The sequence below is a fragment of the Diabrotica virgifera genome, chromosome 9 (genome assembly GCF_917563875.1).
Source record: "Diabrotica virgifera virgifera chromosome 9, PGI_DIABVI_V3a".
Classification (NCBI taxonomy): Eukaryota; Metazoa; Arthropoda; class Insecta; order Coleoptera; family Chrysomelidae; genus Diabrotica; species Diabrotica virgifera.
In genome coordinates, this window is record NC_065451.1 from 194,243,712 (window position 1) to 194,270,304 (window position 26,593).

General features: G+C 32.2%; 1 protein-coding gene across 6 annotated transcripts in view; it reads left to right on the forward strand.

Annotated features, from left to right (window-relative positions):
• The window catches only part of LOC114335223 (FH1/FH2 domain-containing protein 3), an 843,862-nt gene that overhangs the window by 736,945 nt on the left and 80,324 nt on the right, over nt 1–26,593 (forward strand). For all 6 annotated transcript variants that reach the window (XM_050661657.1, XM_050661656.1, XM_050661658.1 and 3 more), the window contains one exon: nt 23,331–23,389. In XM_050661657.1, the coding sequence (XP_050517614.1) occupies nt 23,331–23,389 (59 nt within the window). The remainder of the gene's footprint in view (nt 1–23,330; nt 23,390–26,593) is intronic.

A 26,593-nucleotide genomic window follows, 5' to 3' on the forward strand; every position in this document is an offset into this window, starting at 1 on the left:
TAAACCAGAAAACATATAAATTTGTGGGAAATTGTACGTAAAAAGTTTTTGGTAACTTAGAATTATTAGATAAAGCGGTATTCTTTTACTAAAACGTATTACTATAAACGGTTTAATTTATTGAGTAAATGGAAATGTTCCGGGACCTCAAAATTCTATTCCTTAAACCGGGATATTCCTATAAGCGGTACTCTAATAAGCGGGTTCGACTGTAATAAAAAAGTTTTCTTTATATATATGCTTTATAAAAAGCATATCTTGTTTAAAAATTGTCCCAGAAATTTTTACAATACACCACTTTAAAGCAAAGAAAATAAGTTTTTTATTCTATTGCTCATTGTACTCGTATATACCTAAACATACAATAAAAAAAGTTATAATGAGAAATTTAAAAATAATCGTAAATATCAAAAATCATTAAAAGTAGGTATAAAACTTCGAAAAACCATATCTTGCTTAAAAATAGTTATATAGACTTCTATAATAGACCATTTCAAAGGTAATTTACTGTTCTTCCTACTAAATGTAACGTTGCATATACCTAAAGCTGCGTAGAAAAAAGTTACAGAACAATGCTTGTGAAGTAACAAGGAAAATGGTCCAAAATCGCTGTGAGTGGCGAACTTTGAAAAATCATATTTTGGAAACAGTAAATTATAGCGACTTCTACCTAACGTCATTTTAACACTTTGGCTACTGGCTATAAATTTGAAGTTTTTTGTCAGAAACTGAAAATATATTTTGGTAAAATTCACAATATTTAATACTAAAAACATGTAAATATCAACATTTAGGTATTTTTTTGAAAAAAAATCATGTGTAAGGGCCGTGTCAAAAAATGGTACACACAGTTTGTGGCAGAAATAAATGCGTAATTATCTTCTTAGAAACTATGTGTACCATTTTTGGACACAATGTTCATTTTTTTGCTTGACAGTAATGAGTGTCAAAAAAGCAGTTGGTACACAAAAACTTATCACTGCATGCTAGACAAGATGTTTTAACACGTTTTGTTTCTTTTATAGCAAAGTTACGTCCATTTTTAGCACTATTATTTTTATAACATCTTGTACAACGATCTCTCTGTTCCACTTCGGAAAGTTTGTGATTTCTTTCTTGGTTAACACGACGATCATCCAAATTTTTCATCTGAATATTTTGATTACGAAAAATTTCTGAGGCGATTTCTTCTCTAAATTTAGTGATACTTATCTTTTTGTTTGTTATAGCCTCGTATGCAGTATGTGCATTTATAATAGATGTGTTAACCAAAAGTTCAATTGAAACTTTCCTATACCACTTAATACCCCTACGCACTGCTGATGAATATGATGCTTTTTGATCAGAGACGTCTATAAATGATTTCACATTATTATACTGCACGATTGTGGAAGGCTTTCTCACGACACCCCTTTTTGTTGGCACGTCCACTATTTCAGGCACAGACTCCGTAGTGAGAAACATGACATCTCTTTTGTCTTTCCATTTTCCAATTATGATTTTACTGTTACTCTGTCTCATGACTAATTCACCCCTTTTTAATTTAGCCTCACTTACTACTTTTGGATTATGCTTCCTGTGTTTTCTCAGTGTGCCTATTAAATGTGTATCTTTGTACAGAAGTTCGTGTGCTAAATTCACGCTAGTGTAATAATTATCTGTGCACAAAACGCGACCTGAATGTAAAAGTGGTTCCATAAGCTGTAGCACCACTTTTGTACCAATTGGCTTTTCATTAGGTGTTTGCTCTTTTCCTGTATAAATTTTAAAATTGTATGTGTAACCTTTCACTCCACATAGTTTAAATAATTTCACACCGTATTTGTGACGCTTCCCCGGTATATATTGGCGAAAGCTCAGTCGTCCTCGAAAAGGAATCATCGTCTCGTCTATACACACATTCTTGTCAGGAGTATATGCTGATTGGAACTTCTTGATTAACAAATTTTCCAAGGGAAGGAATTTTTTGAGCCTATCATCTGAGGCAATTTCGTTGTTTGAGAAGTGCAAATTGGACAAAAGAAGCTCAAACCTTATCCTGGACATGTGAACAAATTTTCCAATTTCATTTTTGTACAGCATATTGGTGCTAAAATAATCTTTCAAAGTGGGTTTACGATCCAAACCCATTCATATTAGAAGACCTAAGAAAACAAAAATTTCGGATTGATTTGTGTTTCTCCATTGTCCCAATAATGCTGTTTTTGTTAATGTTTCATTTGTAATTCCTGATACTATTTTCTGTTCAGCATATCTGTTGGTTTCCTCGGCAATAAGTGATAAGATATCGTTGTCAATAAATAATTTATAAAAATGAATTGGATGATCTCCTTCCCTTTGTGCAAAAAAACTTTGGGAGAATCCTGAATCTTCCGTGAAAGTAAATGTGTTCAAATTACCTACAAAATTATAAACTCAAAACTATAAAAGTGAATACTAATTTATATATTACCTGCACAATTATTCCAAATGATATTAGGATTAGGATTATTTAAAAAATTATCAGGTTCAGAATCGTTGTTGAGAGATCTAGAGAGAAGAATCTTGATCATTTGGATCATCTATATCCATAGCATCATCATCATCATCTTCACTAATAAACTCATACTCCATTTCACTCATATTCTCGGCTATTTCACGTAGTTCAGCATCACTTAATTTTTTATTTGACATTTTAAGTACTAATTTTAGAACCGTAAACACACAAGACTAATATTGCACAAACAACAAGTTTCTGCAAGTCAGAAAATGGCCATAATATGCTATCTGCTGAAGGAGTCTCAAACTGCTCCGCCATAATTTTAAAAAATCGGTCATAGTACAGCCATCTGTTGATTAAGTCCCAAACTGCTTCGTCAGAATTTAGCAGTAAACTGTAGGAACCTAGATACGCATTTAAAACCATCAGAACTGTGTTCACCAAATGTACACACAGCTTGAAACATTATCATTTCATGTGACCAAATTTGGTACACGCAGTTTCTGGTAAACATCAACTGTGTACCAGAAATGGTACACACAGTAGCCAAAGTGTTAAAGAGGAAGGATAGAAGTTTTTTTCGCTGAAGCAATGCCTATACCTGTATCCCTGTGGAGAAAAGTTATGGGGCAAGAAACAAAATTGCTTTCTTTCGTGGTTTTTTCTTGCTATTGAAACTTGTAATTGAAACTATTGTATATATACAAACTAAACTTTGAAAATTTTGGTTTTTCGACAATTACTCAAAATTTCAACCTGCGAATTGTTCCAATAACTGAGCGTTTGTAGAAGGAATCTAGACGAATCTAGCGGTGTGTACCTCATATCCGGGAAAATTCGAATTTTTAAGTTATAGGCTTCATAAGTATGATCAAATCTATTATCTATGGGAAAAAGGTTTTCAATCTCAATAATTCCTGTAATAGCTTCAGTTGTCATACTTTACCTTAGATGCATCAGATACTACTTGTCAATACGTTTCAAACTCATGTTCAGTGATCAAAATCGGTTAAGCCGTTTAGAAGTTATTAAGCTACAAAAGTATAATCCAATTAACGATTATTCCCGAAATGGTTTATGTAATTGTAGTGATTACGACGCTAAATTTGATCTGGCAACGGGCAATCCGAGTTTATTTACCGGCCATTCCAATATTTTTTTTTCAATCTATTTCGAATAGAAAAAAAAATGTAGTGTACATTCGATGGACAAATACGACAAAGACGACCACTTATAAAGCTTATCGTGTAATCGAGAAATATTGCATTCAACTTCATACATTTAATTTATAAATAACTTTGAAAAACTCCTGATACATGAATAAAAAACCGCTAAACGCCGTAAATATGAGTGGCGCATACAATATTCCAGCTACAAAAGATCTGATATGAATATTACGTGTCGCGAAAATGTATTTTTATTTTGATGCAAAACAAAATTCTAGTTTTATTTTAAAATATTTTTCCATAATATTTGCTAAATTTTAAGTAAACGCGCCACAAAAGAGTTTCAAAATTCAAACTGTATCAAAGTTACTCTTTGGTGACTCGATTTACTTCAAATTGAGCAAATATTATGGAAAAATCTTTTAAAATAAAACTAGAATTTTCTTTGACATCAAAATGAAAATACATTTTCGCGCCACGTAATATTCATATCAGATCTTTTGTAGCTGGAATATTGTATGCGCCACTCATTTTTACGGCGTTTAGCGGTTTTTTATTCTGGTTTAGGATTTTACTAAAAGTTTCTAGCATCAAAAATAAGCAAGTTATGCTTGCTTATTGCTTAAATTTGAAAAAATACAGGGCTTATTTTTGAACAAAATTGGTTTTACAGTGAAAATTTTTTTATTTAAAAAAAATGCCTCTTTTCAAAATAACTAAAAAGTATTAAAATAAAAATGTATACCATTTTTATTCAGTTGCAATGCGAAGGCAAAACAATCTTACTTTTCAATTAGAATACGGAGCGCAGTCCAGTCCTCTGAATCGCGATTTTCGGCTATTATTGGAGCCTCATCGGGGAGAACGTAGGCACTGTTCTCCATATCCTTTTCCACCGAGAGCTTTTCCCACCCATTGCAACCGAATTGAAGGTATTAGGTGACTAGCGTCATCTGGCAATTGAAAGATGAAGTAGTTTTCAATCCTAATAAAAAAGATTTTTAAATTAAAAACTTATTGGTACACTTTCCTGGTGACACGTCCAAGCACATGGATGCTACAGTTAAGACAAAGGGAAGGAATTCTACACTATGCAATTCACATCCCCCGTCTGCCGCTTGGTAAAGTTCCAACTCTAGATATCTCTAGAGTAAGAATATATGAAATACGTTCCGTATGATGATTTAGATTTTAGATGAAAATAGAGGATAATAAAAGAGGGCGCCAACGAGTTGTTAACAAAGAAAACAGGTAAAACAAATAAAAGAAAATTATTGTTAATGAAATAATAAAGAAAATAAAGTAAAATAATTATTTAAAAATAAAATATCAAAGACGTGACGTTTGTAACAAAATTTCTGATGAGTTTTACGCGAAAAGTGCTTCATTTTTTGATTATGTCACGTTGAAATATTCGATTTGTAATGTGACGAATAAGAACCCACTTTTCATTAGCTACAACTCTGTTTCTACGAGGTCTACGACTTTACGCATAAACGACTTTACGCATAAATTTTTCGTTTTTTATAAGCTACATTTTTGCACAGAATTTTTTTTGATAAAATGTTTCATTTTTAAGTTATTTTCTAAAAACCGACTAAAAACAGGTTTTTGTTAAAAATGAACACTTTTACTCGTAAATAACCCAATAAGCATTGACTTGTGAAAAAAACTCTACAAAAAAGTAGCTTATAATTTAGAATTAGTCAGTTTATCCATTTCCGGACTTATTTGAACTATGTTTTTTCACAGGATGGGTGGCTCTCACCCCCCAAGTAAAAGTAATCCTGGGCTCAAGTCCAAAAGTAAAGTCGATGGTAAGGGGCACCTAAATCTAAATTTTCATGAAATTCGATGAAGACATGGATAATACGATATCGCTGTATTTCACTTTTATTACTGATCTATAAACATTTCGAACACCGAGATTAAATTCAGTCTAGATTCGACACTTTCGACAAAAATCGCCTTTAACAATATAGGTTTAATAAATACCTCCTACCTCGTACGATATAGAAACACGTGTGACGTTCCAATAACAAATGTTTTGATTTTGAAATCGTGAGAACTGTGGTACAATAAATATTAGTCTTGTGTTGTGCTCTTTTCTGCGATTGTTGTTCGTTTGGAATCTAAAATGCATAGCTGACTCTATTGTTTGAGGAAGCGTTTCTTAAAGCAATTATTCGAACGCGACGAGAAGATGCCACTTTTAAACGGAACTGGTAGTAATTTTGCATACAACAGCGAAATAAAATTAATCTATACAGGGTAAAAAAATAAGAGACAACAACTTGTACAAGACCAAACACTTAATAAAATAGAAATTAGAGAAATCAATAATATAATTCAAAAAAATTCTAGGGAAGGCATAAGGACGTACAAAATTACACAACTGAACGAAACACTACAAGATAAGAAAGGCATACGAGTATTACGAGGCTGGAAGAAGAAACAAGCGAAGCTAGAAATCTAATTACTAAATTAATTAAATGATGAAAATAAGGAAATTACAGAAATTCAAAAAATAATAATTATCATAGAAAACTACTAAAAAACAGACAAGTCAAAAGCAAAACCACCTTTACCAGTTAAAGGAGAAAAATATTGAAAAATAGTAAAAAATAATGGATCTCAAGATATACCAGATATATTTTATAATAGAGGATTAAATAAGAAATACAATGAACGCTTTTTGAACTAAAAAAGCTCCTGGTGAAGATGGAATAGTATTAGAAATTGTAAAGTATGGTGTTGTTGTTTATTTGGGTTTATATGACTGCGGACACTAAATCCATTCGCCAATTTTACTATTTTTTATTTTATTAGTCATTTTTTCGTATCTTATCCTAAAACTAATACTAATATTAATTTAATTATTATTTTTAATTTAATTAATTTTATTAATCTAATTAATTTCAATTTCATTTAATTAAATATTAATAAAAATATTAATATTTAATTAATACTTATCCTAAAACTAATGTTAATGTTTATCTGTTATGTAGTTTCTGATTGATCTGTAATGGTTTCCTGTATTTATGTTCTCATTAAAGTATGGTGGATAACAAATCTTTTTTTTTTGAAGATTGGTATAAAATCAACAAGAAAAACCTATTCAACGTAAAAAAAATGGTAATGTAGCCAACCCAGATGTTTGCAGGTTACTTAAACCATAACTCACGCCTTCCGATAATTAATAAACAAAAGTGGAACAAAACGAGACAAGAAAAAAACAAAACAGCTAATAATTAGTAAGAGTTTTGAAATGTACGATCACAAAATGAAAACACACGAAGTTGACCTTGAACAAAACTGAAATTTTCAGTCAAGCGTGCAAACATTTTTTACAAATTATTTACAGTACGTTGTTAACACGAAAAGAAATAATAGTGTTTGCTTTGTGTATGTGTACAAAAAAACAAAAAGTTTCGAACGATAGATTATTAATGAAATATTTTTCTCCTTTCTTTGCTCATCGCAAGAATTACTACATACACATACAGTATTATTTATAAATTTCAACAGATCTTGAAGATCTAGTGCTGAAAAGATTAATTCTAAATTGCAATTACTATTTAAATTTATGTATTTATATCAAGCTTATTTATTATTTATTATAGTAAATCGATATATTTCTTATCCACTTTCTTTCATCGATTTCTGTCCAAAATTCAAAGTTCAAATTTTTAAAAATCTTTCTGAACGAAAAGTAGACCATTTAGAAGTTGGCTAATTTTTTTACATATAAAGAGGTGCTCTACCTATCTAATACACTTTACAGAATTAAAATCGGATTATTTAAGGGGCCTCAGCAATGTTTTAAACTTATAAACAATTTTTTGGCTTATAAACAAATAGCTTTGTTTAATAATAAAAAAAATAGTTTTTAGCAATGCAAATAATTAAAACCGGTATACCTAATTTGACTTAAACTTTCAAATGCTGTCAGCAGAATTGCTATTTTATTTTTTAATCAAAAGTTATTCTCGTTCAAAAATTGCAATTGTTCGATTTTTTAAATGTTCCACCGCGTTTATCTCGAAAACTATGCATCCTACGAAAAAACTTGTAAGAACATTTTTTGCTTAGAATTACCCAAGAAATACAAAACAATGTTTTATTTTGCGAACAATCGATGTTATATAATTCCTCAAGTTCTTTGTTTATAACAATCTTATCGATATCCGCATCAACTGTTACCCAAAAAATTTGTGTTCTACGGGTCAAAATACATAAAAAAACTTAGTTAAGTCCATCTAAATAAAGGAGCCCGTAGCACCCCCTCCTGGACACAGCACTAATTTGTTTATAAGCCAAAAAATTGTTTATAACTTTAAAACATGTCTGAGGCTGCTTAAATAATCCGATTTCAATTCTGTAAAGTGCACTAGATAGGTGGAGTGCTTCTTTATATTTAAAAAAATTGACAAATCTTTGTATGTTCTAGTTTTTGTTGTGCAAGATTTTAAAAAATTTTAATTAAAAAAAAAAAGTTTAGATTGCAAAATTATTATGCAAAATCTAGTGAGTCAATTTTAATGAAATTTGGTGGACGGTTTTAGCACATTACAAAAAATTTATAAGCGAATTAGGAAGGTTCTAAGTGTAACCTAAGTGATGGAAAAACATTGAATAAGGACAGGCTTGTTTTGCCCCCTTCTTTTATATTTATTGCTATTTTGCAGCAAGGGTGTTAAATTAAGACATTTTTAACCAATCGTATCTGATAAAAAATTTAATTATCTTTGTTTTATTCCTATACGACTTTGTTCCAAAATGAATCGTTTTAAAGTTATAAGCAAAGAAAGCAGAAAAAAAACGAAATTTTCTGAAATTTTTAAATATTTTATTTATTTTTTATTAATGTTCCGGGCATATTTGATAAGGAGCATAAGTCAATTATTATTAACCAAGTTATCACCTAACTTTATCCGCAAAAATCCTAATGCCACCTCTCACATCCACCTAAAAACAGATCCTTCCTGGTCTACTTTAATATATTATTGTGTTTCAATTTATCAATCAAAGATAGAATAAAAATTTTTATTTTTTTTAATATAACGCGGGCACATAAATTTGATACACCCTGTATATTGATTTGTAAATAATTATTAGAAGTTAGCTTTCAACGCAAAGTGGTTTCTCCTTAATGAATTTTTCCATGAAGAATATTAAAAACATTTTTGTAAATAAAAGTGAAGTGAAAGTTATTTAGGATTAGTATTTTAAACCGATTGTTTATTACGGGAAATATAGAAGCCATAGGTAATTAGTTCTTAGAAAATTAAGCTGAAGGAAGTTTGGAATTTTAATCTTTTTGTTTAACTCCGAGTAAATTTTGTAGAATTTCCCGAAAGTAATTAGTATGATGGTAGGAATATTTTGAAAGTATGAGTGGGTGTTTCGAATGAAAAAAAGAAGGGGGAAGAAGAAATGTCTCTGATTGGTTTGGCAATTTGGAATGGGAAGGAGAGAAGGTTGAATTTTCAGATAGTTTTGGAAAGAGGGATTATTGTGTTACCGGCAGCCGAGAGGAGCAGTCAAAAGTTTTCATGAGTAGTTCAGAAGCAAGTACTAGTGGTTGTGTTTGATAAGTGAGAGTAGCTGAAAAGTGGAACGAGAGACAAATCAAATCGAGAAGAAATACCTCTTTGATTCTGTAAAGTCCAAGAGAGTAAGTTACAAGAATTATCGCTATTAAAATTATTTGTGACACCAAGTAAAAAATATACTTGGGTCTCAGGAGATTATTGTTGAGAGAAAGAGAGGAGAGAGATTTGGAGTTTATTGAACGAGTCCTGGTCAAAGGAAGCCTGGCTTGTGTTTTTGGAGAAATAGTTGCTGGTATCCTGCTGGATTGTTTGCTGAGAACGGAGAGGGCTTTGATTGGTAGCCTAACATAATCAACAAGGAGGAGCTGTTTGGGTCCAAGAGGAGACATCATTGTGTGTGAATTAAAAAGGTCAGTCAATAACCTATGTGATAGATTTTTTTTATAATCAGAAAGTAATTTTTTTACGTAAAAGCATATGAATTTAAGATTCCAACATTTCAAAAATTTAATAGGAAGTCTAAGTAATTTTGCGAATACCAAATTTGTTTGTTTAGCTGGGTTTATTAATGGTATCAAGAACAAAGCGATAAATATTTGTTTGAATTAGACTAATTTATATGGTAAAAGTTTCTTTTGGACAGTTATGAACACAGAATTTAATTGATAAATTTACAGAACATTGCTTTTGATAATAAAGGTAATTGTATGTTTTTTTTTATGATTTTTCTATTTATTTCCTTTTCCTATTTTATCCTGATAAGGATCAACTAAGAGATACTGAAACCACGAGAGAAGATAAGGATAACATAAGATAATTTAGACATTTTTTTATATTATAAAAAGGCACCCTGAGATTCTTTCTTAATTTTTTTGTATGATTTGCGTTAATTAAATAAATTGATCAAGTAAATAATATCATCATTCTCTTTGCCTTATCCCTATGCGGGGTCGGCTTCCCTAATTGCATTTCTCCACACAATTCTGTCTTGGGTCATATCAATGTTAATCCCCTTTACCAACATGTCCTGCCTTATCGTCTCCCCCCAGGTCTTCTTTGGTCTTCCTCTCCTACTCCTTCCAGGAATCTGCACTTCAGCTATTCTTCGTATTGGGTGATTAACGTCTCGACGTTGAACATGACCGAACCATCTTAACCTATGCTCTCTCATTTTGGCATCAATTGGTGCCACACCTAGACTTCCCCTAATATACTCATTTCTAATTTTATCCTTCTTTGTCACTCCACTCATCCATCTAAGCATTCTCATTTCCGCCACATGCATTCGTTGTTCCTCTTTCTTTTTCACTGCCCAACATTCAGTTCCGTACATCATAGCCGGTCTTATGGCTGTTTTATAGAATTTTCCCTTCAGCTTCATTGGAATTTTTCTGTCACACAACACACCACTCGCTTCTTTCCACTTCATCCATCCAGCCCTAATTCTACTGCATGCATCTCCATCTATTTCTCCATTACTCTGTAATACCGATCCTAGGTACTTAAAACTATTGCTTTTCACAATCATTTCACCATCCAAAGATACCATTTTATTTGTAGTAGCTCCATCTTTAAATGAACATTCCAAATACTCTGTTTTTGTCCTACTAAGTTTTAAACCTTTTTCCTCCAGAGCTTGTCTCCACTGTTCCAGTTTTTGTTCTAAGTCTCTTTCACTATTTCCTACTAACACGACATCATCAGCATACATTAAGCACCATGGAATGTTACCCTGTAGTTTCGCTGTTATCTGGTCCAAAACTAATGAGAATAAATACGGACTAAGCACAGAGCCTTGGTGCAATCCTACTTTCACATGAAATTTATCAGTCTCTCCCACACCTGTCCTAACACTAGTCGTTACTCCCTCATACATATCCCTCACAATCTTTACATATTCACCAGGGACTCCTTTCTTATTGAGTGCCCACCACAGAATCTCTCGAGGAACTCTATCATATGCTTTCTCAAGATCAATGAATACCATATGAGCGTTTGTTGCTTTACTCCTGTATTTCTCCATCAACTGCCTTATAATGAAAATTGCATCTGTTGTTGATCTACCCTGCATAAAGCCAAATTGATTCTCGGATATTTCGGTCTCTTCACGTATCCGTCTGTCAATTACTCTTTCCCATATTTTCATGGTGTGGCTAAGCAGTTTTATAGCCCTGTAGTTTGTACATTGTTGTATATCTCCCTTGTTTTTGTAAACAGGTACCAGTATACTGCTTCTCCATTCGCCTGGCATTTGTCCGACTTCCATAATTCTATTAAATAGACCTGCTAGCCACCTTGTTCCTGTCTCTCCCAATGCTCTCCATACTTCCCCAGGAATATCATCTGGTCCTACCGCTTTTCCTTTCTTTATTTTTTGAAGCGCTTGAGCCACTTCCTCGTTGGTTATTTTGGTGACCATTGCTGCTACTGTCTCCGTTGACTCTACAGGCTGTCTGTCAAATTCTTCATTTAATAAGCTGTCAAAGTACTTTCTCCATCTCTTTTTGACTTCCCTTTCGTGAACTAGTATTTTATTATTTTCAAGTAAATCATAAGTAAGTAAATAATAATTAATATAAAAGTAATAGAAAGCAGATCATCACAATATGTACAAGAAAAATATTGACTATCACAATAGACGGAAGTTAAAAATATAGGTGAAATATTAGACGTTCTGTTCCAGATAAAAATGCATAATTAATTCAGATTCGACTTCCCACTTAAGAATCTTATTAAATCGAAAGATGATATCTTCAGTCCACCTACAACTGAAGATATTTATATTGACCATAAAAAATTAATTTTAATGTGAATGTTCACATTAAAATAACCAGCAGCTTACTTTCTTTTTAACAGGTTGTTGTAAATTAGCACCTCATCTTTGATCTTTAAATATTTACGAAAAAGTGTGAAGAAACCGATCATTAGCATATTTGATTATCTGCTGTTTGATCTGAAGACACAAATATTTTACATTTTAATGCCATGTTGCTTTATTAATTTGTATTAATCATTTATTGTTGACGTAAATATAGATACTTTACCTTTCTCTCCATAAACAGACTGCACATGAACATTACGTAATATGAATTTTTGATTTAAAAATTTATTGTTCTCTACATTCTGTACCTGTACCCTACGACTCTCGCTTAAATAGCTCTATTTGAGTAAGGATTTGTGAATATGTATATGTTACAGTTCAAGTTGATTATTCCTAGTTCGAGTCAACTCAAAGTATATTTTAATTTATTTATTTATACAGCGTGTCTACTTGAGTTGGAAACATATGGGAAACTTTTTTATTATTAATTTTACGAAAAAAAGTTATTCTTTATAAAAAGTTCTGCATGCCCCAAAACCTAAGATTCAATTATCAGATATCAAATTTTCTCAATATTATACGAGGTATGTCAAAAAATATGAATTTCGGCTAAGGGTAAAGTACCTTTATTTCTCTCAATATCGAAAATTCTTATGATACAAAGTTGTTTGGAATTAAAAACTAAGATGAAATATGCAATTACATGCTTCTTATTGAAAAAAAAATATTTTTCTCAAATTTATGGATACCCAACATCGTTTTTAATTATTACAAATATCATAACTCGTTTATTATTCATTTTACGAAAAAAAGTTATTCTTCATAAAAAACTTTGCATGGTCTAAAATCTAAGACACAACCATGATATATCAACTTTTATTAATTTTATACGAGGTGTGTCAAAAAATATGAAATTCGCTCAATATTATAGCACCTTTATATTTCACAGTATTTCAATTAGAAGGATGTAATTGCATATTGACACATAGTTTTTAATTCTAAACAACTTTTTTAATAACCGTTTTCAATATTGTGAAAAATAAAGGTACTTTACTCTTGAGTGAAATACATATTTTTTGACATAACTCGTATAAAATTAATAAAATGTCATATCTGTTGGTTGAATCTTCGGTCTTAGGACATACAGAGATTTTTATCAAGAATACCTTTTTTTTTTCGTAAAAGTAATAATAAAAGAGTTATCGTATGTGTAATGAATAAAAACGAAGTTGTATCAATAAATTTGAGAAAAATTTGGAAAATATTTTTTTCCAAACAACTTTTCATAATAAGAATTTTCGATATTGAGAGAAATAAAGGTACTTTACCCTTAGCCGAAATTCATATTTTTTGACATACCTCGTATAATATTGAGAAAATTTGATATCTGATAATTGAATCTTAGGTTTTGGGGCATGCAGAACTTTTTATACAGAATAACTTTTTTTCGTAAAATTAATAATAAAAAAGTTTCCCATATGTTTCCAACTCAAGTAGACACGCTGTATATTTAATTATTAACTTAAATGATATATTTAATTATTTTTTAATTCTTGTGCTTAAATTATATTTTAAATTTCATAACAATTGCTCAAATAGTTTAAAAGTTATTTAATTTGTTTATCCCAAATTAATTTTTTTTGCAACAATATAAGTCAGGAAATGATGAAGGTACAGTAATACTTTATGATAGTTTATGAAATAAGAACATATAGTTTATGAAAGAAGAAGATTTACACTATTAATTTAATTGAAAAAATGACAAAAAATAATTGTAAATATTGCAAAATTATTTTGCAAGAACATGTTAATTAAAAAAATGGGGGGGCTAACTTCGTCCCCAATTGTCCTAGGACAATTCTATGGAGGGCGGTACAATGGTCACAAGTCACAAAATGACTATATTGCTTATAAGATACAGAACACTTCGAAATTTTTTTTTCTACCGATTGGTATAAAAGACATAAGTCAATGTACTTGCATAATAATTTTATAGCAATGGTTAAAAGGTGCTAACTGGGAAATAATTGAATAGAGGGCGGTAAAAAAGTATTAAGTCTGACTTATGACTTTTATACCGTTCGATTTATGAATGGTTTAGTTCATTGTCATTGGGTTTAACCGGTACAAATGACATGAGTCAGCGACTGGGTTTAAAATTAGGTATTACAAGGAGATTTAAAGTACATATTCTTAAGACATTCCGATGCTTGAATAATGCGATACAATTCAGGGAACTCAGGTTTCGTCTATTTCATTCTTAGCCGCTTGACATTGCCATGCTTGGTGTGTAATTATATATAACTATTGTGCAGTTAGATACGAAAAAATGATTAATTAAAGCTTTTAATAATTATTTTATCATAAAATAAATTTTAATAAAGAAATGAGATTTGTTTTATTGTTGGAGGTCAAACTGCTAACCAATAATAGTTAATCGCCACTCGCAATGTATTGAGCATGAAATTTTTTAATATCCCACAGAAAGTTTGGGAACTACATTACATAATTCTCTGTTAACAGTGTGTAAGTGAACAAGTACAGTTATGGGAAGCAGAGGTAAAAAGTTGATAGACATGGTGTTGGGGGATACGAGTCAATCGCGTGATTTTTATAATTACTTATCTCAACTATATGCAGGTACCCAGTGGCGCACCCAGGAGGGTTTTGGGGGTTAAAACCCCTCCCAGGCCATAAAAAGAAGAGTAGCAAAACGTAACTGGTCTTTAACAAACCATACAATAAAATTTCTGTGTCCAAGTAAACCCCCCACCCAGAGGAAAATTCTAGGTGTAAAACCCCCTAGATGAAAATTATAGGTGCGCCACTGCAGGTACCTATAAATTTCAAATTTTTTTAATGTTTTGCTTCTAAATGGTTTTTAATAAATGTGTATTTGTTGACTTAGTGATTTATTACCAAGCTATACAATACAACTTTGACCGGTAGAAAAGTCACAAGTCACAAAAATACCTAAAATATTAAAATTTATCGAGGTTACATACTAGAGTTTCACAAACATACATAAATTAATGACATTATGCATCGTTTGAAAATCATAGACAAAAAACTCGATTTAGGAAAAAATAAATAAACTTTAAAAGTCTCTCCTGTAAAAGTTGCATTTTGGACATGTGTCTATTGTACCGCCCTCCATAGAATTGTTTTTCTTTCTAAATGTGTATAAAAATTTAGTCTTGCGAAATATGAAAAAATATTTTTTTACGGGTAACGGTTAAAAAGTTATTCTAATTGTTTATAAATATGCAAACAATCGACATGTTTTTGCAAAATAATTTTACACTGTTTAAAATTATCTATTTTCATTTTTTTTAATTAAGTTAATAGTATAAATGTTCTTCTTCATAAACTGCCCGAAGTATCACTATAACCTCATAATTTTCTGACTTATAGTGTTGCAAAAAAATGAATTTGGGAAAAACAAATTAAATAACTTTTAAACTATTTGACCAATTGTTATGAATTTTAAAATATAATTTAAGCACAAGAAGTCTCAGCATTCCGTTTAATAAAAAGGTTCTAACTTAATTTTTACATAAGTTATGAACATTTATAAAATCTCAAAATTTATTACTTATTTTGCAATTTTCTAAGCAACAAATAAGGATAGACATATTCAGCGAACGCCATATTGAAGTTTTTTATATGATTTATGAGTTTATTATTCTCAAATGTGTTTAGAATATTTCACTTTTTATTAATAGACGAAAAAATCGAAAATTTACCGTTTTTTTATTTTTATTTGTTTATAACTATGTATATCATCAAAATCGGCTGCAGGAAACATATAGGTTATTAATTTAGATGTCCATGCTACTCAAAAAATTTGATTTCGGCCTGGAGGGGGATGTGTCACGAGAAAGATCTTAATTCTCTCGATTATTAATAGTTGGATAGCGTATACAACATCAGCGTACAAAATACGTGGGCCATTCAAATGGTCTCACAAGTTGTGATGATTGGAACAAGCATTAAATAGAGAAAACAAAGTTAGGACGTCCGTCATAATCCTTTAGGATGAATAGCCGTTGATAATTATTATGTCCTATTTTCAATTCGAAATAAAGCTTTACTCAAACTTCCTCTCCCTCTCTTTCTTATATTTAGCTAGCAATAAAGATATTTACGTCAATGGTGTGGTAACTTTCAATATAGTTGTTGGGTACCCATTTAAAATTCGCCATATTCTAATAATTCCCATATTGTTAGTTGTATCGCAATTAAGAATTTCTAATCTTTGACGAAACTATGTAATTTTTATATTTCTGCATAATATAGTAATAACAAGTTAATGACGCCAAGTAATAACTTAAGTACAGCAATTACAAAATTAACATAAACAATTTAAAATAAGACATGAAGCACAGTTAACAAAATCTATTAGATTGCTTTATCTCATAACTCTTGGAGGAAATCCAAAAGATCAATTATAGAAAGTGTGTAACGAGCATAATTCTTCAAGATAATTGTTAGGAAGGAATGTTTGTCTTCTCATAATAATTCCACCACTCGACCGATCAGTTTCCTGTGTATTGTTATCTAAATATCTTCGAAACGCAGCTCCATCCACCATTGTTTGTTTGTTTATGTGTATATGTAAAAATCATTTCCAAATTCAGAAACTTTCACCAGCTACCTTATATATCATGTAGGTATCTCGAATTGATATTCATAGGCCAGTAAACCATACAATTATAAATCCCTTACGCTTCTGAGTGTACATTTTATTGAATTTGCAGATAAAATTACCTTAGTACTGCTTCTTCTTATATTAGTCAAGACTCGTAAGTCTCTGGTACTTGATCGTAGGGCCTATAAAAGCTTTAAAAGCTCAGGCAATAGATAGTCACGAAGGATTCTGCATTCCGACTTATGGAGAATTTTTTCTTTCTCTACATAGATGTCGCTAACGCGTCCGTACGCATATAATATTTTATTATTTTGCCTGGTGGGACAGCCAAAATTAGTTCACTTTGGAATAGCTGCAAGCTATTCCAAATTCAGTGCTCTCTTAGATCCTACAAAAAGCAAAAATATAACGGTACTGACCTTGTCTTTTCTGTGTGTTAGCTCAGTTGGCAGGCTATTGCAGTCCAAGACAGGCGTAATTGCTATTTCGAGTAGGGATATAATATGCTTTTCCGCAATAGTTATACACACAAAATAATCTAGGGCCTAGGGGACACCTATATTAATAGTTTTAACTTAATGTTAGCTGCAAATACAAAAATAAGTTAGTTTTTAATTTTTTTTTGTTGTTTTGTTAATTATTGTACCAACTTGGACGGTAATGCTAATACGAATGGCTATAAAAAATTTAACAAAACTGCAATATGCGTTTTTTGTCTATAAGATAAAAAGTAATATTTTCTTATTGGTAATTGTAATTTGTCTATGTAATTGGTAATATGTCTATGTGGATTTTTGTTTAGTTTTGTAATTGTCAATAATGGAGATACTTCATTTAAATCGCGAAACGCAGTGGCGTGATATTGGGATGCTTCAAGCTGGCAGAAATCAAAGAGACGTTGCTGAGGTCCCCCACACGAACAGAGGTGTCATTAACCGTTTGTGGTGAAGGTGTCAAGAAACTGGTGATGTTGCTGAACGTCATACAGGCCGTACAAGGATAACCAACCAGATTGAAGACCGTTTTATTAGGTTGCAGGCGTTGCGAGATCGCACTCTAACTGCATCACTATTACAAATGAGGCGACAAGAAACCCATCAGGTGTTTGTAAAGTGGCCAAACCATTAGAAATAGACTGCATGAAGTAAGGTTACATGCTCGAAGACCCGTGAGAATGCCTGTGTCATTCAGAGAAAATTACGCTCTTCGACCGCGATATTATTCTCGAACCTATTCAGCCCTATTCTGTAACTTTTAACAAATCGAATAGAAATGACCAAGTCGAATCGTAATTACCTGAAATCGGAATGTTTGATATCTATCGCGTCATTTTCGTGTTTGGATTGGCATTCTGTAACTCACATCGAAATAAAGGTAAATCGAAGTCGGCAATTTCTATTTCACGTGGTCAGGAGGGGGTGGCAACCCCGCATTGTCAAGCGAAATTAGTGTTCTGTGGCCTGCTTGTTACTGGTTCTAAATTTGAAATACGACACCGTTGCCATATCTTAACTTTTCCTACTATCACATTACATAGAGTTGCATTTAAAAAATAGTTTTCATATAATAAAAAAGAAAAGTTTTGAAAAGTAAACAACAAAATATTAGTGTAAATATTCTACACAAAAAGCTCAAAAGATGATAAATGGTTTTAAATCAAAGTTAATTAAAATTGTTATAAAAAAGAAGATCAACTGATAAATAAAAGAGATAAATGAAGATAAGATGTATGATGTAAAATATTACTAATAATATACAATCTTAAGATTTTATTTCAGCTAAAATAACTGATAAACAACTTTTCCCAAAAATGGCGTCTTTTCTATAATTATTTTCTTTTCTATAAGCGTTGATTGATAAAATACAAGTAATATAATACATTATTTATCAATCAACGTTATAAGTCTATCTTTATAATTTTAAACGGTCTTGTACAATCATTATGCCATTGATTGAAATTGTACAAGAAATATACAAAAAAAAATTTGGCAACACTGTGAACGGTGACTGGCAAACATTCAGCATTCAGATTCAGATGCCAGAGAAAATGGGGTTAGGTTCAATGCATACTCGTACAACATGACTAAATTAAATATACAATTTCCTAAGTAAATAATACCACAGACTAAAAAATTAAGCAGATACAAAATGCAAAAATACTGTAAATAATTGTAAATAAGTAGTAATAAACTATTTTTAGTAGATATAAAATATAAACGTCAAAACAAAATACAATGCGCTTGCGTCCAGCACAATTCCGATTATCGAAATCTAATTTCGACAGCGTAAATGTTGTCGAAGTCATTTCTATTCACTATTCCGATTGTAGAGATTCCGAGGGAGTTATGGAATACCGATTTTGCCGATTTCTATTCGACTTGGCCACTTCTATTCGATTTTCCTTACTTCTATCATCGAAACGAGTTACAGATTAGGTATGATTGTTGTATCCTTTGCACAACAAGCTGGTCTCCAATTTCAATTAATGCACGACAATGCGCGTCCGCATACTGCCCGGGTCGTGTCAACATTCCTCGACGATAATGAAATTGAGGTTTTACTATGGCCTATACAATCGCCAGATTTAAACCCAATTGAGCATATGTGGGATATATTGGGCAGATGTATTTTACAACAAAATATTGAGTTTAATGCAAGACAGCAACTGTTTGAGGGCATTTCAATGGAGTAGAACAGAATACCGCAGCAAGACATTTACCATCTGATCATGAGTTTGCCTCACAGATATAGGACAATAATCAACAACTGTAGAGGTCATACACTATAATATCTTAAAATAAAGACCACTCTGTTGGAAGATGAGGGCAACAAATTAGTTTTTTATTTTTTTGTTGTTACCATTTTTGACTTTAGAATTCTTTTTTGATTGTCTTTAAGAGTTATTGCGATAATTCTAAGAAAATAATGTTTACTTTACATTCGGGACACTTGTTTATAACTTTATTTTAGAAATATTTGAAATCCTTCTGTAATCCCGCATTTTCTTTTTGTCCCCTTTTACTTTGTAAAGGTAATGTAACAAAAAGCAAAGTAATGAGGTAAAATCAAAAATCTGCGTAATTATGTTTTGGTTTCCTGAACTATTGTTATAGAGAAGTATCACACTTGTCAATGTAAATACAGATCTATCGATAGTGGGTGCATAAACCAACAAAGGTTGCAGTCCGTCGTTTAAAATGGATTATGAGGTTGTTCTAGGTAGGTGCTCCAGTTCACCTGTGTAGGTCGTGAAGGTTCATAAAAAAACAAAGTTCTATTGAAATTAAAATCAAGTGAGCTGTCGTTACCCACATAAATCAATGCACTTATTGTATTTATATTGGTGATTAACCGTGCTGCTACTTTTTGCTGCCATTTTTGGGAGAGTCAGTGTCGTTTGTGTTTTGCTTATCTTATTCCGGGTTCAAATTTGTTGTCGACATGGAAATGTACTCCGGGTATCTTGATCAGCAATTGAGGTTCATAAATATTGCTCGTTAGATGAATAAATCGACACTTTGTTGATAATGCAAGACCTACGTGATCAACTCATTAGCTTAATAAAATTATGAGGAGGATTTAAAACTACGACCGAAAGGAATTCAAATAGTAATTTATAAACCGTAAAATACAACTAAACAACTAAAACTGCCGAGAAATCGCAAATTTTTGTGTTTCTTTGGACCCAGTTTGGAATAAGTTACATAATGAAGTTAAAAAAAATAATAAAAAATACACAACCGCAAAAATTTTGCACCACCAAAAATTATGCTCATTTTCATGCTCAAGTAGTTGATTTTCTCGTGAACGGATTAACGGACTCCGCTTATCTTTTTTTACGTGACCCGTCAAAATGGCCCGGTCAAAACAGCCCCGTCAAAAGCCCGGATATAAAATATGGCAACGATTGTAAATCGCTATGATGTTATTTGATTTTAAAATGAACGGAAAAAAAGTTTAACCTCCAAAAGGAATCTTACAAAATTTTCTCTTACTTTTGTTTATAAATTTTTTGTTGGTCACTTGACGATAAAAAGTAATGGATATAAAATTTTAGAAAATTTAATTTTCTACATTTTATGTATAATTAAATTTTCTGTATGGTTGCTAGTTTAGGAGATACAGCGCAAAAGCCCCTTGCACCCCTTTTTCCAAGATGGCGGCCGGGGGACAAGGGCGGCGACCCTAAAAACTTGAACTTAAGCTTCTACTGAACCCCCTACACATTAAAAAAATAAAATTGGCTCCTCTAAGAAGTGCAACCCTAAATGTAACATTTCAACGGACTACATTATTTACTTACTAGTTAATACAAGTCTTCGAATGTCTGTGTGCAGTATTGTCCATCCAAGTCACTATCAACGAAGATCCCGAATGTAAATATGTGGGGATGTAGCAACCATGAGAGCTAAGGTGACCAAAAAACGATGCTAGCTTCTAACACTTTCTGACGCTTTATACAAAAAGGGCACTACAAAACTTATAATTAATTGCTCTTATACAAAAGCGGGATAATCTTTGATAGATTGGCGAGCACTTTGTATATGTGTGTAAGTGTGTAGGGTAAATCTTTGATGGATTTCGGAGGATGCCAACATGTTGCTCCGTCCTCGACTTAATTTGTTCTAATCTGTAGATCCTCGTATTTGGGGAGTATTTTTTAAATCTTTTTAGGATTTTAGGCTCACATAACACGAAACACTGTTGCAATTTCTTTATTTACACATTTTTTGACGAATTATTGTCAAAAGTGGCGTTACGTTTTTATTACTAAATTAATAGTATATTAAGTATGGAGAACGGTAAGGGTTTTATACCGATCGAAGACAATTGTTTGAGATCGGTTACCCTTAACGTTCGACATGCTTATAACGTTTTTTGCACGATTGATACCATTATAAATTATAAAATTAAACATTTTCGTCATATTGACTAGTTTCATTCATTTTATCAAGATAGATACTTTGGTTGTTAGGTAGTAACTAGGGTGCATAACAACAATGGAGAATTGAGTTTTTTTTTAGTTGTCAATAATTTTAAGTACAATTTTTATTATTATAAATTAAAATATGAGCGAAAGTGAATTTGAAGAAATTGAACGGGCTTGGGAAGAAGGGTGTTCCGCAATTATTCCCGAAAAATCCAAAATCCAAAATCCGTTATCAAAATTTTAAAAAATGGTGCGAAGGCAAGAATTTAAGAATCGAAGAAAAGACTCTATTGGCATATTTCGTTCAAAGACATATGCAGTTGAAAGCTCCTGGAAGCCTCTGGGCAGAATATTCAATGATTAAATCCACCGTTTTTCTTTATGATGGCATTGATATTTCCAAGTTTTCAACTTTGATCGCGTATTTGAAGAGAAAAAATGTTGGCTATAGGCCTAAGAAAGCGAGCATTTTTACACGGGAGCAATTTGAAAAATTTCTGATGGAAGCACCGGATGAAGAATTTCTAGTTCACAAGGTAATATAAGCTAGTTTAGGTAAAAGAAATACTCTAATGAAGATTTTTTCATAATTTGTAGGTCGCAATGATATTGGGAATATCTGGTGCCTGTAGAAGAGAAGAATTATATAATATTACTATGAATGACATCCAACAAACCGATGGTTTAATGATTGTAAAAGTACCCAATACAAAAACGAACATCCAGCGTACTTTTACAGTCGTTAATAAACCAGACGATAAAATTCCATATTTAGAAATCCTGCAAAAGTATATAAAACTTCGTCCATTACAAGTAAAATCAAATCATTTGTTCTTAAGATACGCCAAAGGAAAATGTTGTGCTCAAGTAATAGGGAAAGGGACAATCGGGGGCTGGCCTTCTCAAATTGCCAAATTCTTAAATTTGCCTAATCCCGAGAACTATACTGGCCATTCGTTCAGGAGGACATCAGCAAGGCTTTTGGCTAATAAAGGTGTTGATGTCCTCGGATTAAAGCGTCATGGAGGTTGGCGTTCATCGACAGTGGCAGAAAGCTATGTAGAAGATTCTCTTCAAAATAAAATAGATTTTGCCGAAAAAATATTGTGCAATACTAGTAATACTACTAATGTATGCGATTCTGCAGGAGTTTCTGTTAGAAGTGAAACCTCAGCCCAAACAAGTGGGATTTCATTAAATAATTTAACAAATTGTACCATAAGTTTCAATATTAATAAATAATTCGTTAGTTTTCTTTATTCTTTCAAAAAATAAATTAAAATTAGGAGATTTTTTAACTCGACGGTAAGTGAATTACTTACCGTCGAGTTGGAGTACTGACCGTCGAGTTGGAGTACTTACCGTCGAGTTGGATTACTTACCGTCGAGTTGCTAGTAAATGTCACCTACTGACGTAAAATCTGTCACGGTAAACAGTCAAAAATGATCAATCGTGCAAAAAAATATATTTAAATCGTTTTAAATGTTTGAATTTATTTATTCGAACAACTAACACAATAATTTTATAAACAATTTATCTTTAATTAATAGTTGCTGGTTGTTCACATGATAAAAGCAATTACCTTAATAACTATTTATATGTGTTGTGTAATTAATACGGTACAGAGCGTAATGTAAAGTCATAATATTTTTCTTGTCTTGTATGTGGGTTAATGAGTTGGTGGAGATAGACAAGCAAGATTGCTAATCGTTTTTTTTTTGTTTCAGCAAAAAGAACTCTATAGTATTGAGGACCCAGCTCTCTGTGCGCGTTCACACCATAATCGGTAAGTTGCGTTGTTTTTCAGTTTATCGTTAAGAACGTAGGCGCAAAATTTCGGACCAATCCTGAGAAAACTAATAAATATGAAAGATTACATTATTACCGAGGGCCGAAAGTCTCTTAGAATAAAGAAATTTTTTCTTTTAAATGAGATATTTGAAATTAAAAATCAAACTACATTTTCTCTTTTTTTTTTCACCGCTATAACTTATATTAAAATAAACATAGAAGTTTTCAGGAACATTCGCCCCTCGGTAATAATGTAATCTTTCATTGCGCGTTTAAATTTTTTAAAAATACTTATTAGTTTTCTCTGGATTCGAAAAAAAATAAATGCATTTAAAAAGCATTGTCACAACAACGATTCAGGAAGCTGCATGGAAATCAACACCTCCACCAACAAAAGCAAAACAAAAAATTAATTGTCCAATAAATGTCAGAGAAAAAATAATTGAAAAAAGGTATCTGAGTAGAACTTGGAAGCACACTAGACATCCAGATGACAAGTTAAGGATCAATAGAGCAACACGACAATTGAAGGAACTACTAAAACAACTAAAAAATAACAGCGTTCAAGAATACCTAGAAACAATTAGAATACCTGTTCAAGAAAAAATTAAAACAGCAACATCGTCATATCCCACCAATTAGAAAATCCAACGGAACATGGGCCAGAACAAACAATGAAAAGGCAGAAGCTTTCGGCGAATACCTAGAAGATGTTTTCAAACCTATACCAGCTGCTGCAACAAATAACGATCAAGAAATTTACAATTTCCTACAGAACCAAACCCCGACAGGAGAAAACACACTACACGTTTCACCCAAAGACGTTCAAAACATAATCAACAATAATCTAATAAAAAAGAAAGCACCTGGCTATGACTTAATCACAGGTGAGGTAATTAAAAATCTACCTACCAAAGTAATTAAAATGCTAACTCAATTGTGTAATGCGGTACTAAGGCCAAAACACTTCCCAATCCAATGGAAAATTGCGGAAGTTATCCTTATACAAAAATTAGGAAAATCTCCAAATGAGCCCACTTCATATCGACCAATTAGTTTAATGCCAGTAATGTCTAAGATCATGGAAAAAATAATAGAAAAAAGACTTCTACAAATACTAACAGACAGAAATATGATACCCGACCACCAATTTGGCTTTAGGAAAGAGCATGGTACCGTCGAACAAGTTCACAGAGTGGTCAACATTATAAATAAAACATTTGAAGAAAAAAGTTACGGTTCAGCAGCATTCCTCGATGTTAGCCAGGCTTTTGATAAAGTTTGGCATCAAGGACTGTTGTATAAACTGAAAAAGAACTTACCAGAGGAACTATATACACTCCTTAAGTCGTATTTATCAGAAAGATACTTTCGAGTGAAGTTTGAGTCAGCCTTTACAAAACTATATCCCATCAGATCAGAGGTACCGCAAGGAAGCGTTCTGGGACCACAACTGTATCTGATTTACACAGCAGACTTAACCACAAATCGTGATACAACGACCACCACCTTTGCAAACGATACTGCAATCCTAGCAGTACACAAAAATCCCGTCGAAGCTGCTGCAAAACTCCAGAGTATTAAATCAAATAAATACATGGGCACAAAATTGGAGAATTAAATTGAATAAACAAAAATCAAACCATATTGTTTTTACAAAATGTCACGGTGAATCACTTACAGTAACAATAAATAATAAGGTAATTCCCTCAGTTACCTCTGCAAACTATATGGGCATGCACTTGGACAGGGGATTAACCTGGAGAAGCCATATATGGAACAAACGGAAACAACTGGGCATAAAATTTGGTAAGCATTATTGGCTTCTAGGGCGTAAGTCTAAGCTCACGACAAGAAATAAACTGCTAGTCTACAACACAATATTCAAATCAGTCTGGGCATATGGTCTGCAGCTCTGGGGAACAGCATCCAAGTCGAATGTATCCATAATTGAGAGATTCCAGTCCAAGGTGTTACGTTCAGTAATCCATGCTCCGTGGTTTGTTACTAACACTGATATTTACAATGATCTGGAAACGAAAACCGTCAGTGAAGTGATAGTGGAGTTAAGTGCAAAATACATCGTACGTCTTGAAAGCCACGCGAATGTGCTTGCAATTAATTTGTTAGACAACAGTCAGGAAACAAAACGGTTAAAGAGACAGACACCATTAGATTTACCGCACAGACATTAATATTGTTACAGTAGCTAAGTTAATATATGTAATACAGTAATTTAATATTATCTCTATAGAGATGTGTGGCGCTGGTCACAATATCTTCATGTCATTATTTCTCAGATAAAATGTGCCTATTGTTATATGTTATAAGAGATTGCCTAATAAACAAAAAAAAAGCATTGTCCCGAAATTTTGCGCCTATGCTCTTAATGATTATTGGTTACGAACAATATTGTTTGCTCTGGTGCTAGTGTGATATTCTCGGATAATAAATTCAGTCGGAGGCAAAATTCCTTCTTGTTAAGACATTTATTGTGAACCAAACATACATACAAAAGAAAAGATAATTATCGTTAATTTCTTTATATAACTATAATCTACAAATCTACATAAATATTTTCGAGTTAACCTCGGGACGATCGAGGGAATTAATTAGGAGTCGTATTTATTTCTCAAAGCGAAATAAATGTATAAAGGAAGGAGGTATCTGGCTTAACAGGCGGGATGGAATGAAAGATAATGATAGCTACGTTCAACACACATAGTTTTTGGATACGGTTTCATTGATTTCGCTCAGCGCGCCAAGTCGACAGGGATCGGAAGGTGTCGGAATACGTTCAACTCAGCTATTCCTGGTTGGTTATCCTCCGTTCAGCACACCACGGCAAACATAGGTTTAGCACACATAGGTTCCGTGAATGATATTTGGCCATCAAAGAGATGAATTGACAGGAGAGCGGAGAAGGCGCCGCAATGCTGTTTTGTACTGAAAACATCGTCAGACATATAAAAACTAACCGTATAAAATTGGCAGGCCATGTAGTTCATGTGGTAAGATCAGAGCAATGCTTATTTGCCAAATATTTTTTTTCTGTTTTCTGACAACAGTAAAATGTATTTTCTTCTTAAAAATCCACAAGGAAAAAGTTTTCCTGTAGTTGGCTGTATACCATGTAATACAAAAAACTGTAAAATTCTTTATAAAATGTATATTTAAAATCCCCAAAAAGGGCTTCATC